This window comes from Uloborus diversus, chromosome 2 (genome assembly GCF_026930045.1).
Source record: "Uloborus diversus isolate 005 chromosome 2, Udiv.v.3.1, whole genome shotgun sequence".
NCBI lineage: Eukaryota > Metazoa > Arthropoda > Arachnida > Araneae > Uloboridae > Uloborus > Uloborus diversus.
In genome coordinates, this window is record NC_072732.1 from 183864211 (window position 1) to 183882548 (window position 18338).

At 32.7% G+C, this 18338-nt stretch overlaps 1 protein-coding gene across 1 annotated transcript in view; it reads left to right on the forward strand.

Moving 5' to 3' along the window:
* Nucleotides 1-5716: 5716 nt before the first annotated feature.
* LOC129216704 (cell adhesion molecule Dscam2-like) overlaps nucleotides 5717-18338 on the forward strand; it is a 183522-nt gene continuing 170900 nt past the window's right edge. The window contains 3 exon segments of the mRNA XM_054850921.1: nucleotides 5717-5732; nucleotides 7526-7621; nucleotides 10206-10496. Of these exon segments, the coding sequence (XP_054706896.1) occupies nucleotides 5717-5732; nucleotides 7526-7621; nucleotides 10206-10496 (403 nt within the window).

Below are 18338 nucleotides of genomic sequence, written 5' to 3' on the forward strand. Positions count from 1 at the left end.
TTGAGGTGCGCACCCCCATGCTACAAACTAATTTTGTGCCACATTTTATGAAAATCATACGAACGGTCAAGGCCCTATGTGTGCCACAGACATCCAGACTTTCAGCGTTATTATATTAGTAAAGATAAGCAGGTCATACTTTAATATTTATTTTAGGCTTGCATGTTATTATATAACTAGAGAGTGTAGCTACAAGTAGTAGTAGCTATATCTGACAATGAATCAAATTTACACGAGAAAAAAAAATCAAGTCCCAAAGTCAAACCCACTAACAGTATTCTGAAAGATTACTTCAATTGGAACTTCCTTGTTTACAGTTTAATTCGTACGGATTAAAGGTTTCGCAAATAAATATTTTAGAAATGAATCATTTTCCAGGTCAAAAGGAAACTCCAATTTTGCACCCGTTGTTGATCCCTCATGACCTGAACCTTGGAGATAGCCTGGACATCCAGTGCAGTCTCAAGAGAGGTCGACCTCCCGTATTTTTTGACTGGAAGGTCAACGGACAGGCTCCTCCCACGAGGGCAGGCCTTCAAATAAATACTTCTCAAAAAAGATCCGTCTATGTCATTGAGAGTATCTCCGCGGTAGACGTCGGCAATTACACCTGCACTGTCACCAACCAAGAAGGAACTGATCACGTTAGTGCTGTGCTTCACGTTGAAGGTAACCTTTCAAAAACTTAATTATTTGTGTATCTATAGATCATTTTATATTTGTGATCCTATCCAGCTCAGTTATACCCCGTTCTGATTTTTCCTACTCTGTAAAGATTTGGTAGTGAAGTCAAACTCATTTTTAACAGCGTAAAGGAACAGTGGTATTTTCTCGTTATAACAGAGTGCTCGTACAAAATGGGTTTGTAGAGAAAGCCGAAAGATTAGCACTTATACAGTAAAACCCCTCCTAACGGACACCCCTCTTATGCGGACAATTTTTAATTCCCCGATTCCAAGGCAAATAACATTATTGAAACCCTGTACTGCGGACACCTTTCTATTGTGGACAAAAAAAATTTGTCCCGCTAGTTGCCGGATTAGAGGGGTTTTACTGTACTTGTTTTATTCCTCCCCCCCTTCTGTCAAGATTCATTGAAGTTTGTTTATTTGAACTGTCTTTCAATACTTTATTTAGCACTTTTAACTTGAATTACTATAGCAATATCCTCCAGATTAGTAGACTTCACAAAAAAAAAAAAAAAAAAATTGTCGCCACCTTTTTTCAGTAGTAACTTTCGATTGAATTCAGAATACTAAAAAAAAATTTCTAAAGAAAGGTTAATTGTGCCGAAGAGGTGTAAGTCAATGGAAATTTGAGTAATCACAAATATATTGCTCGCTCTAAGGTTACTCATTTGATTCCCTTAACCAAAAAGTCAAAGCAACAGATAGGCATCCCATGATACTCTGCTCGTGGTGGGCAAAATTTGACGCTCATATTCTAGTAATTTTTTTAAATTATTAGTATTTATATAATGTTTCTTATTTCTATAATTTTAAATTGCTGTTGATTTCTGTAACTGATTGATTATATGTGTTTGCTTAAGCATGTTCTGAAATGCTGAAAATTGTAAACCCTGAAAAACTTTGAAGTAAGTTGCAATGTTATTATCTATTCAAATTAGAAATAAAAACCAGGCTTCGTTCAATAAAATATTAGAGCTTTAAAATAACTAGTTACAGAATGTAACTTTCTCGACAAAAAAGAATGAGCATTTTGTATTTTGTGGCATTTTGTAACTGTGCACCTTCGTTTCAGCAAATCAAAACAAAGAAATTATGGAATAACTGCTTCTCTTTAAAAAAAAATCCTGTGAAAGTCAAGTTTTTAAATTAACAGTTAGTACGTTTGTGGAAAAATAGAAAATACCGTTAACTTTTGTAAAAGAAAGTTATGACGTGCAAAAATACTTAATGCACGTCATAACTAAAAATATTCTACTTAGTTTATTCTACTTTGTAACAGCTAATTCAGATACCAGTTTAAAACTGTTATTTCTACAGGATATTTTTTGGGTGAAGGGGAAACCGCGAACCTCTTAAACTTCTGATTTGTACAGGTGTTTTTTGGTTTTACTTATTTCGAGAGTTGGTTGTCAAAAAACTGTAAATAGTATACAAAAGTAAACTCTTTCAGTTGAAGTTTAAATGTGATTTATAAAAAGATCTGTCGGAAAACATAGCACATTTGGAATTAAGAAAACACCTGAGTTATTGTTGTCGAAAATACTGTCTGTTCTCAAAACCCAAAACCAGCACTCGGTATCGATTCCATTTTAAAAAGAGGTGATAGGTTGACGATGGGCACTTTCCGCTCGCACTTATTTTATTTATTTATTTATTATTTTTTGGCGCTACTTTGGAAGAAATACTGAACACGTTATTTTTCAGTTCCAATTTGCATCCTTTTACTTTCGGGTTTCCATCCCTATTTTGATAAAATCAGAGCAGACCTGACGCATGCGCAAATTTGCTGGAGGTTCCGGTTAAGGAAAACGGCCAGTAGTTTCTGACCTAAGATAGTCTGTATTAATTTTCGAAGAATGCTTGTTCGTAAATGCGTTTGCTTGTCTGACTAAAGCTCTGAATCGTAGAAAAAATGGCGACACATCCACTGTCTTGGGGCTAAACGATGCTTTCTTCCTATGTCTACTATGGTGAAACTGCGTGCTTTGCTTCTTGATTGTGGTTTCTTATGAACTCCATGTTAATCCACGATCAAGATGCACCTCAATCAAACACGCTGCTTCCTTATAACAGACCATGACCCCACTAGATGGCGCTGAAGCTTAACGGGCCCTGACAATTTATGACTTTTTTGTGCTAAACCGATGCAGCTCATGCATTCATTCATCAATTAATGTCAACGTTTAAAAGTTTTTTTTATTTTTGATTGAACGTCGCCCATTTTGGCCGCAAGAGTCTTTGAGCGGAACCCCTGCATCCGCCAATCAATGGCAAGGTAATGGAAACAGGGGTTACCCGTAGCGCCCTCTTTGTTGCAATTAGTTCCAACGATTGTCACGGCCTATAAGAATCAAGTGGGGTCATGAACAAGCATAGGAAGAAATCGGCATTTAGCCCCAAAATGGCGGACGTGTCACTACTAATATCTAGGGCTTTATGTCAGACAACCCTTAATTTGTGTCCGATAATAGACGGCAGGTTGATATGTTAAATGACATACTTACTGAAGTTTGTGACAAGTGGATTACGTTATAAATCCCTATATTTTCAATACAGTCAGACAGAGAAATAACTTAAACTGCATTTTCCTGTTATTTCATTATCTTATGGCTGCTGTATTCTGGTTTTTCATGAGATCATCTAAAGCTTCACTAATGCCAACAACTTATAATGGGTTTTGTGTGAATCTAATGAACAAAATATCTAACTGGTCATAGCTTACAAGTGAAAATATGAAAGAAGGTACAGTCGGACCTCTACATATCGAAGTAGCAAATTGCCGGAAAAAAATTCGATACATAGAAATTTCGATATATGGAAATTATCTTATTTTATCATAAAAATCTCTTAAAACATTAAAATTAAAGCTAATGTTTGTGCATGAAACGCTATTTCTAATTTATACGAGCATCGGATTAAATGAAAATTAATATTTAAAAAATTAACAGAAATTACATTTTTGCGCTTTCATACATTTTCATTACTCGGCAATTTAACTTGATCCGCTACATAAGGGAGATTTTCATTTTGACAATGTAATCGAGAGAAAAGTAAAAAAATCATTTTACCTAACTTGAATGATTTTTACTGAAACTAGAAAGACTAGGAATGATAATCAACAGAGAAAAGGGATAACTTGAAACCGATATTACAGTGTTACTGGTTAAAACTAAGATTTGAAATAAACTTGAGGAAATTGAAGAACTCCAGAACGGAACAACGACCTATATACACACCCCTCAACCCCAGATTCCTTCTGAGTTTCGTAGCAACCTTTGAACATAATTTTCTCCCGTAACCTTCAGTTTTCATGAGACAAACAGTTAAAAGTAGAAAAAAAAATCTACGAATGTCTCGAAAAAAATTTCGATATATAGAGATTTTTTCGATATATAGAAACAATTTTTCTATGTAATGAACATAGAAATTTGCTGGGATTTCGATATATAGAAAATTTCGATATGTGGAAGTTCGATATATGGAGGTTCGACTGTATATTCATAGATTTCGATACCAACTCGCAATACACTACGCATTGCAATCATTTTTTTTTCTTTTTACCATTATGCTTCGAAACCGTTGGATGCTGGTCCAATAGACTCGACGTTAAATCTCGGTTATCACAAATTTGCCATTTCAACTGTGCTTGCGCTCGGACTTAGCTTTTTGGGCTTTCTGTTTTAAGATTGCGTGTTGCTTGTTTATACTGAGGCTGAGCGAGAGTTCCATCAAATTAATGAACGCGATTAGAATATTTTCACAGCGATTTCGTGATATGTTATATGAAACTACGGACATGAATAATTGATAATCTTAAGAGAAAAATGACACTTCAATATTTCTAAGTTTGGAAATATTTATTTAACATAAATGTAAAACACGTAGTGTACTTTAAAAATGATGGGAATATTAGTACAGAAATCCGTCTTTTTCGGATATTTTACATTAGGCGTAAACAACTTAGTATCATACATTTTTATTTAGGATGAATGCTCGGCTTTGTATTAGAAGAAATGCTGCAATTCTAGTACGCTCTTCTGAGGTTAAAAACTTGGTCCTGAAAAAGGACAGACAAATCAGACACCGAATCCATTAATAATTAAACGCAAAATTCAATCTTTACCGAGGCCTAAAAACTAAATCAGAGAAAACTTTGTGATTTCTAATTTTTATATGTTGCCATCTCATATTTATTACCAAATTTAAAATGTTTGTAATAAATTTTAGCAAGATGTTTGAAATCAGCAAAGTTCGTGCGCAAGCACGGTTGAAATGACAAATTTGTGATAACCGGGATTTAACGTCGAGTGTCCAATAGCAACAGTAGATGCGGATTGTAGAATAACTGCCTTGTTGCGCAAAGAAGCATTTTTCCATGCATGAAGCAAAGTGGAAATCAGTTTTTTTTTAAAATAATTTGAAACGCTTGACTGACAAATTTTGAACGCTTGATTAAACCATGAATATTTTAAACTAATCTTATAATGTTATCATTGCAATTGTAGGAAGTAAACATTAACATTGAACATATCAGAACTGTATGAACTGCCCCGAGTAAGCATTAAACTCGGCTCACATAATTTTCTGCCCTGCCATCCAAAGGAAGCTACTGCACATTACTGAAAATGTACACGCAGACCTCTATGAGGATAACTGCACTGAACCGAGGCTGTCTGGACCACCTTCGGTCCAATTTAGACGTTACATGGTCAAGCCAACAAGAACAACATACATTATACCATTGAGAAATTTTTGTTTCTTATCTCCTATGATGCTTTAAAAGATGTGTTTTAGGGACAGTACTGGCATTCTTATGTACTTCGTGCACTATTTATGTAAAAATACATTCAATGGACGTTTTTTAACGGTTTTCTTCTTGGTATTGATATTTTTATTTTTGATAAGTGGTAAAACAGATACTAATCTCATCTCTTGAATAAATGAAGTTATCTTACGTATGATTCTCACTCATTCAATTAAAAGTCTACATTTGAGGGACACTGTACGTAGCTTCTTTATGAGGAAAAATGTCTTGCGAACTGGGTAAGTTATTTGCAATACTGTATGTAACGATGTTGTTAAATGTTGGAGTTAGTTTTTAATGGCTTAACAGTTTGCAAGTTTTCTCTTTAAATGTGTCTATTATGATTGTGTAAATGTATTAAACGTTTAAGCCGTGCTACAGATAGTTTTGACTTGGCTCCGAAAATTAATAAAAGGGTGAATCGTACAGTAACTTCAACCGTATAGTTCAGCACCCAGCTTGTGGCGACACCGGGGGCCGCTTTCGACAACACAGAAACTAACTCTTTTTTTGTTGGATGCTAACGCTAAAGATACAGTTTAAAGGTAAGTTTGAAATCATTTCAGTATCATTTTCTTATTTGCTTAAATTTTGATGACTGTGATACATTGAGTTAAAATACATAGTTTCATTTGCAACTAGATGTAGGAAACGTATTTTAATATTTTTAGATGACTCCAATTATCAGATTTTTAGCGTCTTTTCTGTTTGGGTAAATTTTGACTTAATATTCAATAAAATAAACAATACAGTGTTGAAGCAAGAAGTGTGGCAAATATATCTTTTATATGGATTGTTGCTTAATTTTAAACCAGTGGCATTTACTCAAATTGCTGACATTGTCAGTCTTTGGAATAAAAGTGAGCTCGCATGCCCTCATTTTCATTTTTTTTAGCAGCGAAATACTTATATCTTAAAACTCATAACAGTTATTAAAAGAAAATTATAAATTTCAGCCGAAATTTAGAGCTTAATATTATTTGTGATTGTTGATAGTTTCACTAAACTTGAACATTAAGTTACTTAATGGAATGCAATAAGCATCTTCATAGCTATTGCATATCTCATTATTGTCTCACAAAATGATTTTAAGGAACGCGTGCGAACCACGGTCTACGTAATGAGCAGTAATATCATAAATAAAAATGTCTAGCTGTAGTTTTTAGTTTGCTGAGTTTATTTGCTTCAGTGTACTGAGTTTGTTTTATGATTTAATTTCACATACAAATTTTATTATTCCTTGCATTACTGATTTACCTTTCATGGAATTTTTTGCAACAGCTGCTAACACAGCAGTTGTCACATTAAGTAATAACGCATGTCATTTTTGTGAACTAGTTTAATAATTTAATTGTTGATAGCAATGTTCTAGCTCCAAATAGTCGTATAAACTCGACTCCTCAGGAATTTAGAAAATTTCACTTTTTTTTCAAAGAGTATAATAGTATATTGCAGCGCAAACGGTGTTAGTTTCAGCGATTGCCTGTATTATATATATATAAAAAATATATTAATGCACTACAGAAATTTAATTGTTTTACTTCGTTTTTGTTGTCCAACACTGTTTAAAGTTCTAATATACAGGTGTGATTTCTATTTATTGCTTAAAGCAAAGAAAGTTGAAGTTATTTTACTGAAATTATTTCATTGGATCCTGTTGTTTTGTTGAAAAAAAATCACTCTTCTGCAAAATTAATTGGTTAAAAATATTTGTAATGGTGTTAACTTAGCAGCTGTTTAAATTGTAGCTTTTCCTTCTGGGATGTTTACTTGGTATAAAAAATGAAATGAGTGTATTAGTTAAAGTGTAAAAAAAGAGAGAGATAGATAGAGAGAAAGGAAATAATGATTTCTTTAACCTTTTCAGCATTGTTTTTAAAGGATAGAATCATGCACATGTACATAATGAATATTTCTACATCTTAACTATCATAAAATTTGAGATTTATTATGAACGTAAAACAACCCGAGACTTGAAAACACTTGTTGTTTACCATTTTTCGTTTTCAACAGTTTTGAAAATATTTTACAGGTTACGGAAAAATGAAAAGAGAAGAAATGAAGTTTACTTTTTATGATATTCCACTTTTGAGCTTCTTGTTTTTCTTAGTTTTTACAATTGCTTATGGTAAGTAATTTTGTTTACAAAGTAGAATTCACATTATGAAATATCATTCATTCATTTAAATCCTTTACACCATTTATTTCTCTGATATTACTTTTTTCCTCGGATGCACAACTTAAGAGAGCCTTTTTTTTTTGTGTGTGTGTCTACCGCGTTTTTCCAAAAATAACATGTGATTAAAAAATAACCTCTAGCATAAGGGTTATTCCATACAAAAACGAACTATTTTAGAAAAATTGTTACTCCATATTAAGAGATTTCTTAAAAAAAAATACCACTAAAACTTGAGGTAGTGAAACTTTTATGTATCAATTTGTAAAGCGTTTTGCTCATTATTGACTGAGATATGGACAGTAGAAAAGCGACCAATTTTACCAAATCACTTACCTTACTTTTGGCACTACTGTTAAAAATTGCTATAATTTGAGAAATAATAGTTCAGATTGAGCAATTTTAATATCAATTTTATGCTACATATATGAAGAACATAAATGTAATGTTTAAAAATTGAGGTTAATTACGTTTTATTATATTTTTACGAGGAAAAGGAAAAATCATCTTCAAAATTTAGGCAAAATTAACTGATACGTAGCACAAAACACAAACATAGATTCATTACACTTCAAAAATATCAGAAAGAAAACTAAGATATGCGTCAAAGTATCGGTAATATAAAGCATTCAAAATTTAGCTCTAAATATCGTAATTACGCTTAACAACTTAATCTCTGATATTCTGGGAAAATCCTTGCTTCTTTTTCTCCTTTTTCTTTTACTCAAGAGAAAAAAGTTGCTGAAAATACAACAAATTGAATGATGAGTCAATTTTCATTTGAGATCTGCAGGAATTCCTTTGAGTTCCACATTCCCGATTGCAGTTTATGCGACAAATAACGAGCATTGAAACTTAAGAAATAGTAGACAAGAATAAACTTAGTGGCATTCGTGAGTTCCATTAAATAATTAAGAGGGCATATAACTAAAAACTACATTACACTAAATATTACTTTCAAAACACCTTTAGAAGAAACAACTTTTATATAAAGGTAAAAGTTTAAATTAACGAAATAGTAAAACAGCAAGGATGTAAGAAATCTTTATAAAAACGGCAGACAAATTCCAACCAAAAGCACTTCAAAATCTAATACTTTTAAAGTGATAACTCAAAGAAAATAATTCAGAATAATAGGAAAAAAAGAAATCAAGACCTCCGCCTGTATGTATTTTAAATGACCTTACCGCTTTTTTTGTTTTCAATTTTTTCTCCACAAGGAGGAGACACATCAGCATCTCTTGTGCAATCCACTGAATTTCTTACACTTGCTCTTCGTAGAAAATACGCATCTACTTGCGGGTAATTTATGTCGATTTCTTGTGTTCATTAAATTTTTATTGGAACTCTCAGTTTATTACCAAGATAATCATTTCATTAAGCATTTCTTAAAGGTGTTGTTTTTATGGGAACGCGGCATAATTTTTCAATCTTCCTAAATAAGGTATTTTAAAGGTTCTTCAGCCCGCTTTTGGCGAAAAATAAACAATTCACATTGTGATAGGTTTATCTAAAAAATCAATTTATTTTATTTATTTTTTTTTATTAGGCATTGCTTTAATATATAGCATTTCACGAGAAGGTTATCTCAGATAGTTAGAGTGTCATCATAGGTTCAATTCCCGAATATGTAAGATAATGTAGTTTTGAATGCTTATAAGTTAAGTAGTTTTTTTTTCCTTCATTGAACTCTGATCCAAATTTCAAAAAATCTTTACTCATAATAAAGCTGAAATCTCTCTGTTTGGATCTCTGTCTTTCAGGATCTCTCTCTGTCCGGATCTCTGTCTTTCAGGATCTCTGTGGCACGCATAGCGCCTAGACCGTTCGGCCTATTTTCATGAAATTTGGCACAAAGTTAGTTTGTAGCATGGGGTTATGCACCTCGAAGTGATTTTTCAAAAATTCGATGTGGCTCTTTTTATATTCCAATTTTAAGAACAAAATTATCATAAGATGGACAAGTAAATTACGAAATTATCATAACGTGGAACCGTAACATGGGCACAAGCCAATTGCTGAGATACAAAATTATTATAACGTGGAACCATAACATGGGTACAAGACAATTGGCGAGAAAATTCACCATTCATTATTTGTAACAGGCGAACCGAAAGACCTTTTAATTTTTCTATTACGGGCAAAGCCGTGCGGGTACCACTAGTATAATATAAATAAAGTCATTCCAGGATTCGATACAGCACTTGTGTTATTGCATTAAAATCAGAAAAGAAAATTCTAATTTTAATACGGTAAATTGTGGTATCATAAATAATATTAGTATATGCAAGTAGCTTTTTTTCGAGGCTTCCTTAATGCCTCATAAAACTACAAAAGTGAGAAATCATTTTCACCATCATTGGCGAAAAATAAACATACAATTCGCATTTAAATGTTTTAAAAAAGTTACCTTTAAAAACTCGGATTGTTTTTGTTTCTGCTGTCGAGCGCGAATGCTTCACATGGGTCATCTAGTCCTTTTATTAATACGACTTTAAATTTGTGTTCGTCTTGTGAAAGTTGTTTTTTCTAATAGGTCAGAAGGAAACACCCACTCTGCACCCATTATCAATCCCTCTTGATCTAAATCTTGGAGACAGCTTGGACATCCAGTGTAGTCTTAAGAGAGGACGCCTTCCTGTTTTCTTCGAGTGGAGAGTCAACGGACAGGCTCCTCCTAAGAGGACGGGTCTTCAAATAAACACTTCTCAAAGAAAATCTAATTACTTCATTGAAAACATCTCTGCAGCAGACGTTGGAAATTACACGTGCACGGCCTCTAACCAGGACGGTTTAGATCGTGCTGCGGCGGTGCTCGACGTTGAAGGTAATTTGTAACTAATTAGCACAGTTGATTAATCCACAACTAGCTAAGCGATGAATTTTGTTTCTTTGCAATGATTCTTTTAAGAATGTGTCAATCTCATGAGTCAATTCAAAATGAAAAAGGTACATCCAATAAAAGACACTAAAATGACATAAAAACTGTTTTCAAAAGTTTTTGAATCTTCGGTTTTTTTTGTCAGTTTAAAAATGCCTTTGAATTTACAAATTTGTTCCGGTTCATTTGAAAAACGCACGTTGGAAATCATTCATGTCGTTCTTACTCTCTTTGTCATTAAAAATATACTATAAAAGTTGTTTTTTATTCGATTTCTGTAAGTTTGAATTATTTAATGATGACTTTAAAGGAATAATATCTGAATTTGGCTGACACGCTGTCATGTGTCTTAATTCGTAGATTTTGAGCTTGAATACGCGAAATAGTGGTGATTTGTGAAATTAGCCAAAGAGATAAAATATTTCAGTTTAGTAGAAGACAAGACAGATGTCTGATTGGACAGATCGTATCCTACTTAAGTGGACCATTCTTGATTCAACCACTTTCTCCCGCCATCGCTCAGACTTCAACGCCTTCGATAGTTTTTTGAATTGCGAATCAATGAACTCTTTAGCATACAATTTTGCGTCTGATGCCGGCCCATATATGCTGTTTTTTGAAATGTATATGTTCAATGTTTAAAATAAAGCTCCGGGAGTCCTAAACTGGTTAAATCACTTAGTGATGGGTACAGTGGGCCCCCGGAGGGTGAAGTGAAGGTAATTCACAACAAATAGCAAATTTTACAGATCTGTTTCATGCTGAAAAATAGTTTACACATGTGTCATTCATGTTTATTCTCAGAAATGGCTTTTTAGTTACAAAACTGCTGTATCAATAAATCTTCTCGAACTCTTTCACCGAATTATGTCAGTGACGCAGTGAAGGGGGGTTTGGGGGTGAAAACACCCACCAGAACCATTGGTTTCAACATAAATGCAAATTCTAATACAGTAGTTTATGCATATGAAAAGGCTGTTTCGATACCCCCCCCCCTTTCAGAAGATACATTTGATCAAAAAATCCTCCTCAGAAAGTATATTTGATCAAAAAATCCCCTCCAGAAGTTATTTTTGATCCAAACCCCCCCCCCCCTCCAGAAGGTATTTCTGGCCGCGGTAGTGAATTATGCAATCCATTTTGCGTTAGAACGCGTATCTTGGTACAGATACATAAACATATTACAAGACAATGTAAAAATTACTGTATAATATTTAACAATACTCTGATTATTTTGAAAAGAAATCAAGGAGTTTCAAGAACTCCAGCGAAGTTACCACTAATGGTAGATCACTTACTGTGAAACATACTTCCGATCCACGTGTATATTGTTTATTTACTGCTATCAAAACTTACTACTTTTACTTCCGAGCAGTTCCGAGTGCAATTATTTAATGAACGAAATTTAGATATTTTGCTCCACCCCGTTATCGCATTCTGCCCCGATGTTCCATATCCGGTACGGAAACAAATTTTGGCTTTCGGGAATATTACCAGGAACGAGTAATTTAGAATGTAAAATTTTCTTCTCTGCTGTAAAGCTCTTATGGCGAAGAAAAAACATTTACAGATGAATGTCTCATTGTGCTATTTTCGCATGTACGTTCTTTTTCTTTGCTGCAACATCCCTACAATAAAGAAAACATATTTACAGAGACTTTCATTTTCTCGCAACTCTACGTGTAAGTTTTTCTCTGTTGTACATTCTTGTTTCATTCAGAATCTTGGCGATAAATTGCTACTTGGCGATTCCTCGGGTTATCTTTGATAGCGATTTTTCGATTCGTCGTTCTAAAAGAAAGGAATAGTTGGGATACTTTGTGTTCTGAATGTTCTTTTTCTCTCTACTGCGCTATTAAATACTACGCCTCCGATGAAAAAAAAAGAAGGAAACGAGGGCATATTTTGTACAATTTTTTTTGCCTAAGGGTTATCTTGTTTTTCAAATTATCTATCAAAATGAAATCTTTATTAATAAAGCAAAAAAAAAAAAGTAGCATTATAGAATAAACACATTTCCTTTTGCCTATTTAATAATTTATTTTTAGAGTATGAAATGAAATACATTTACGTTATGGGTTAAAAAAGTTGAGAAATAGTGTATTTGATTATTGGGTGTTATTGTGTAATTTGTTAAAACCACCAAAAGTATGTAAAAAATGGAGAAGACAAAAACCTATTTAACACAAATGGTATCAATGAGATCATTTCATACGGAGATTATTTTCGCAATCTAACTTGAGAGTATTTGGAGACACGTATGTGAAAAATGCAAAAGTTTATCGGACGCATCTTTTTCTTTTATTTGTACCTGAAGCAGACTGATGTAAAGAAAAAAAAAATCCTTAATCGCTTTTACGAAGACTATTAGAAAACACACATTAACTGTGACCGAACATTCCCAACTCCAGTCTGTGGCGCCACTCGTGGAGATTTTCGTCAACACAGAAGCTTACAGATTGTTTGAAAGTCACCACTGAGAGCACAACACACAAGTAAGTTGACGTTTTTGTTAAAATTAAACAATAATTTTTATTCTGTTTTTTTTAAAACAATATTTTAAAGCAAAGATGACAGTTTCTTTATGTAAATAGTTGACGGTTATACGCCACCTGGTTGATAAGCACTGGAAAGGGATCTAACTAAAACCATTAGTATGTGTTTCTCGAACACAATAATTTTATGGTAGTACATATCGGTAGTTATTACCATATCCCGTGAGTAACTAACGATTTTACGTGATACTTACATACCACGAAAACTATACATTCCGATTTTAAATGTCTACGCATTGCTTTTTTATTCTGTTTCTAACCATTATTGCGTAAAAATATAAAGTGAATATAATACGAGACAACGGAATGTATAATTCTGCTTTAATTTACACCACAATATCTAGCTGGGTTTTTAAGGTAATGACTTTTAAATGATTACATTATAAGCATGTAGTTTTTTTTTTGATGATGCTCCGTAATTAGTGAGAAATATTGACTTTTCAATAATAATTCATGAATGGAAAAATATAAAGAACTGAACTTTGTCTTGAATTCTTGTGAGCATAAATATGTTTTTAAGGATTTTTGCGCATAAGAAAAACGTCACCTGATTTGTGCAGAGACTTAGAGAAAATGTTAAAAGTACCAAAAGATATACATTAATACAAGGGTGTAGCGTAAGTTCTTAAATTTTTACAGTTAAAATGGATTACAAATTTATGCAGACCTTAAGTTGTTCGTATTAAATAATATGAGTGTGTATGTAATGAATTCGCGCTTGTGGCCCTTATAGCATGAAAAATCTATTTGAATATCCAATCGACTTCTGTTGCTTCCTTTTTGCTTGAAAAAGTAAAATGCTTATTGAACATTTTCAAATATGAGTCTATGCATTGAAAAATGATGTTATATATATTACTATTCTAAATTAATTATTTTTTTCTCTTAATATTTTATAGGTCTCAATAGACCGCGGACAGAAAGATGCATTCACTAACGCCTCAAAATATACATTTAAGCATTTTTCTTCTTCTAATTCGTACATTTGTATGTGGTAAGTAATTTTATATTTGAAAGTCAATGAACTTTCAGTCATTTAATTCTATTATTTAATTTGTGCCAAATCGTAAAAAATGAGTGAAAAAGGTAACAGACAATTGCTTTAACTATTAATTACCATGTTGAGCAATAGCAATTTTCTCCAACATATGAAAAAGCTAAACATTTATTAGAAAGAAGACTGTGCAAGAAAATATTCAAAGTTGAATAATTGTTTACTTGTCAGTATTTTTGGGAATAATTTAATTTTTGAAAAATGCTCGCTGAGAAGTAATTCTTCCAAAAAACGTGTGTACAGACGTAATATTATACACACGTCCTGCACCGTAACTTAATTAATTAATTACTTAGAAAGTTTAAAAATACATAGGAAAATAGTTGGGAAATGTTCGATGACTTCATCTTTGGGGTAGCCGAAATAATTTACATCAAGACGAGATGGGGCGAGTGTTTTTTTTCTTCTGGAGGTGGGGGGAGGGGGGGGGGCATTATTTTTTTTGTCGTAGCGAAATATTTTTTGGGGAAAACGATTGTTTACCTCAATTTATTTTTCAGGAATTTTGTGGCAAACGAAATGCTCTACATCAAGACGCATAGAGTAGATTAGCCCAGAAAATGATTAATGATACGCACACCAAATATTGGGAAAAAAAAGCAAAGTTTGTAATGTCTTCTAAAACAATTATTAGGGCGTATAACAACATGGAATAAAAAATACAGTCATGGTTAAATTCATAATTTGTAAAATTTGACACTAATTTTCTAAGATTATTCTTCTTAAAGATTGTCTTTTTTTTATATAACTCTTCTAAACATATTGATTATCTCATTTCTATGCTTACGTTAAAATTGAGAACATCAAAAGTCAGTCATCTTCCGTTTCAGGTCAAAAGGAACTGCCTACTTTGCATCCTTTGTTGATTCCTCTGGACCTAAATCTTGGAGATAGCTTGGACATTCAATGTAGTCTTAAGAGAGGCCGCCTTCCCGCCTTTTTTGAATGGAAGATCAACGGACAAGCTCCACCTTCAAGGAACGGACTCCAAATCAACAGCTCACAAAAAAGATCAAATTACGTCATTGAGAGCATATCTGCCATAGATGTTGGGAATTACACATGCATTGTTTCTAACCAAGATGGCACGGATCGAGCTAGCGCTGTTCTTGACGTTGAAGGTAACTTTTCGTATCCTATCGGATTTTCGTTTTAATACGTATCTGGTGTGCTGTTTTGTGTGTACCACTTTTTTAGGTCTCGATCTGTGTACCCGTAGACCCCGCAGTGCGGGGGGGGGCACGTCTTTAAGGGGTCTACGGCTAAAGAAATTGAAAAAAAAAAAAATTGAAAAGACTATCACTGAGACTCATTAACGTTGTAAATATATACTGCTGGCCTGTGGGGAGAGGCTTTACAGATTTTATTGTAGGGATCCTAAATCATACTTATAGATCCGAGTCTGCTTTTGTTAATTGTTTCCACACAAAAAAGGGGAGGGGGAGATTTTTTTCCCCTGCACACCTTCTAAATGAAAATCCTCTAGTTAACCGAAAACTGAATAACGGCATAAAAATAGTCAGTTGACTTTGACTGTACATAGTAAGCTTGAATTATATATTTTCCTGACATATGTGCTGGTTTATATATTTTTTCTGATCTTTACTCAATTTGTTTTTTCTTTTTGTGATTTGTATTTACGTAAATTCTATGAATGCAGCTAAAGCTCTTTTTTTTTAAGCGAAAGCCATCTGAGTAATAACTGTACATATATTTCTTAATCCTGATTATAGGAAACATATACATTGTATGGAACCGATGACACATTTTAAACTTATTTTACTTAGATGCAACTATAGCATCCTGCTCCGTAATACTGAATAAACACCGTATAACGGAACCGTACAATGTGAATAACTTACTAATATTGAACAAAATGAATAAACAAAGTTAATAACCGTAAAATGTTGCAATATTACAGCAAGGAACCTTACCAAGGCTACTGTAGAGTAGTATCGGCTAAAAGAAAGAGGGCCAAATACAGCTTAGAGTTGCATCACGAAGTTTTCCCACAGTACATAACCAAAATTTTACTTTCAGTTTTTCATTTTCTAAACTTTCGTTCAGTTTCATATTTTATGAGTTAGATACACGAGTGAGCTTTTTCTTCTTTGAACAACTTATTTATTGTTGGGAAAAGAAGATTACGGAAATACCACCCGCAAGAAAATTCTGACCAGATCCGTATCTAACAACAACGTAACATTTCAACTGAGATAAGTTTCGTTATTTGATGTAATTATTTCTTTGCCTACAGTTGTAGTAATATTTAGTGCGTATCGATGGAGAGTATTTTTCATAGGAATTGTGTTTGTTTAAAAATTGTTTAAGTAAACTGTATTGCAATTCATTTTTTTTTACTATGATTTTGTCAAAATGAAACAAAACAAGGTTCCGAAATAAAACAATCAAACTCTAATTCACTCGTCTTTTTTCGTTCTACTAAAGTACTAGATTTTATCCTTATTTAAAGAATCCTAACTTAATAGCCTCTATTTCATTATCAGACTGATGCTTTTACGTTTCTCAGCAACAATAATGGATCCAACAAAATATGTGCCGAAATAATATCTTACATCTTAAGCTATTTAATTATTTGTCTTGAGCATGCTAAACTGTTTAGCAGAAGGAAATAAACAACTCATCTCGGTATAACTAAAATCTGAGCAGATGTTAACTACGACCGAATATTACAAACTCCAGCATGTGGCGCCTCTTGTGGCAACTTTGGACAGTACCGAAGCCAACATCTAACAGCTCAGCTGAATGCTCTAAGCGGTAAGTCTTGTCTACAAATTAATTCTTTTTCGGTGTCTAAATATTGGTTACTGTAGCTCAATTAGAAAAAGAAAATCGATGATTTATTAAAAATTATGCTTAAAGCTGTTTTACAAAGGTACTTCAAGTTTTTGAAAGCTTTTCAACTTAGTTAAATATTTGTTTTGGCCTCGGAAATTTGAGTCTCTTGTTATTCTTCGTTAAAATTGTGAGAACAATAGTAGAATGGTAATTATGTTATCATTCATATTAATGGGCTAGAATATCATGAATTAATTGAAAAACATTTGGAAAATTTTTCAGTTAGTATGATCGAATACATTTCATGTTGATAATTTTAACAAATGCTGCTGTCATTGAAATACATAAATAGCTGGGAAGTACGCGTCTGCATCGAAGCTTATGATTTTCTTTAAACAATTTTTTGAAATTTTAAAACATTCATTTCATTTTGTTATCATTACTAATGGAGAGCACACTTTTTATTGTGACAAGATAGGTTATTCTTATATTTCAACATTAATTGTATTAGTTAAGGTTAGGTGGTGTAACCATTTCTTAAACTGATGTGAGAAGTTTTGATGCTTAGTTCATTTGTAATACTAATAAATGATAGCAAAAAAAAAAAAAATCATCTATTTTGTTTCTGTTTGAAGGAATCATGCTTTTCTATAAACTTTTTCTAGGATCTTTTTCTCTCTAAATTTTTACTTGAAATCTACCCAAAGTATTACTTTTTAAAAAAATAAGTTTTATTCTTATTCAGTTGCACACGGACTATTTGAAGATAAATGGCAATTAACCACGAAGAAACTAGATTTTAAAATTCAGCTTGAGGTTTTTTTGTTCACTTTTATAAGTTTATAATTCAGTTCACATTCAGAAATTTTCCTTTATATTTTCATTAGAAAAAGGCATGCTGATTTTATTGAATCAATTATAGCTGCAATTTATGTAAATATGTTGAAAGTGAAAAATCATTCTTTCTCTATGAAAGTTCTTGATGACACTGTTGTCACAATAAATTCAAAACACGTAAAAGGTTTGCAAACATGAAGAAAGCCGTTTCTAATGAAAATATAAAAGAACATTTCTAAATGTGAATTGAATTAATAACTTACAAAAGTGAAAAAAAAAAAAAAAAAAACACAAACTGAATTTTGAAATCTAGTTTCTTTATGGTAAATTGCCATTTATCTTCAAATAGTCCGTGCGCAACTGAATAAGAATAAAACTTATTTTTTAAAAAGTAATACTTTGGATAGATTTCAAGTTGAAATTTAGAGGGATAAGTAATTGCTAAATGCTGGAAATAGATAGTAACCAGTTTTCCTTCATTAAAAGAATAATAATTGAGACGAAATAAAATGTTCCATTGAAATTTCATGGATTGCAAACTGT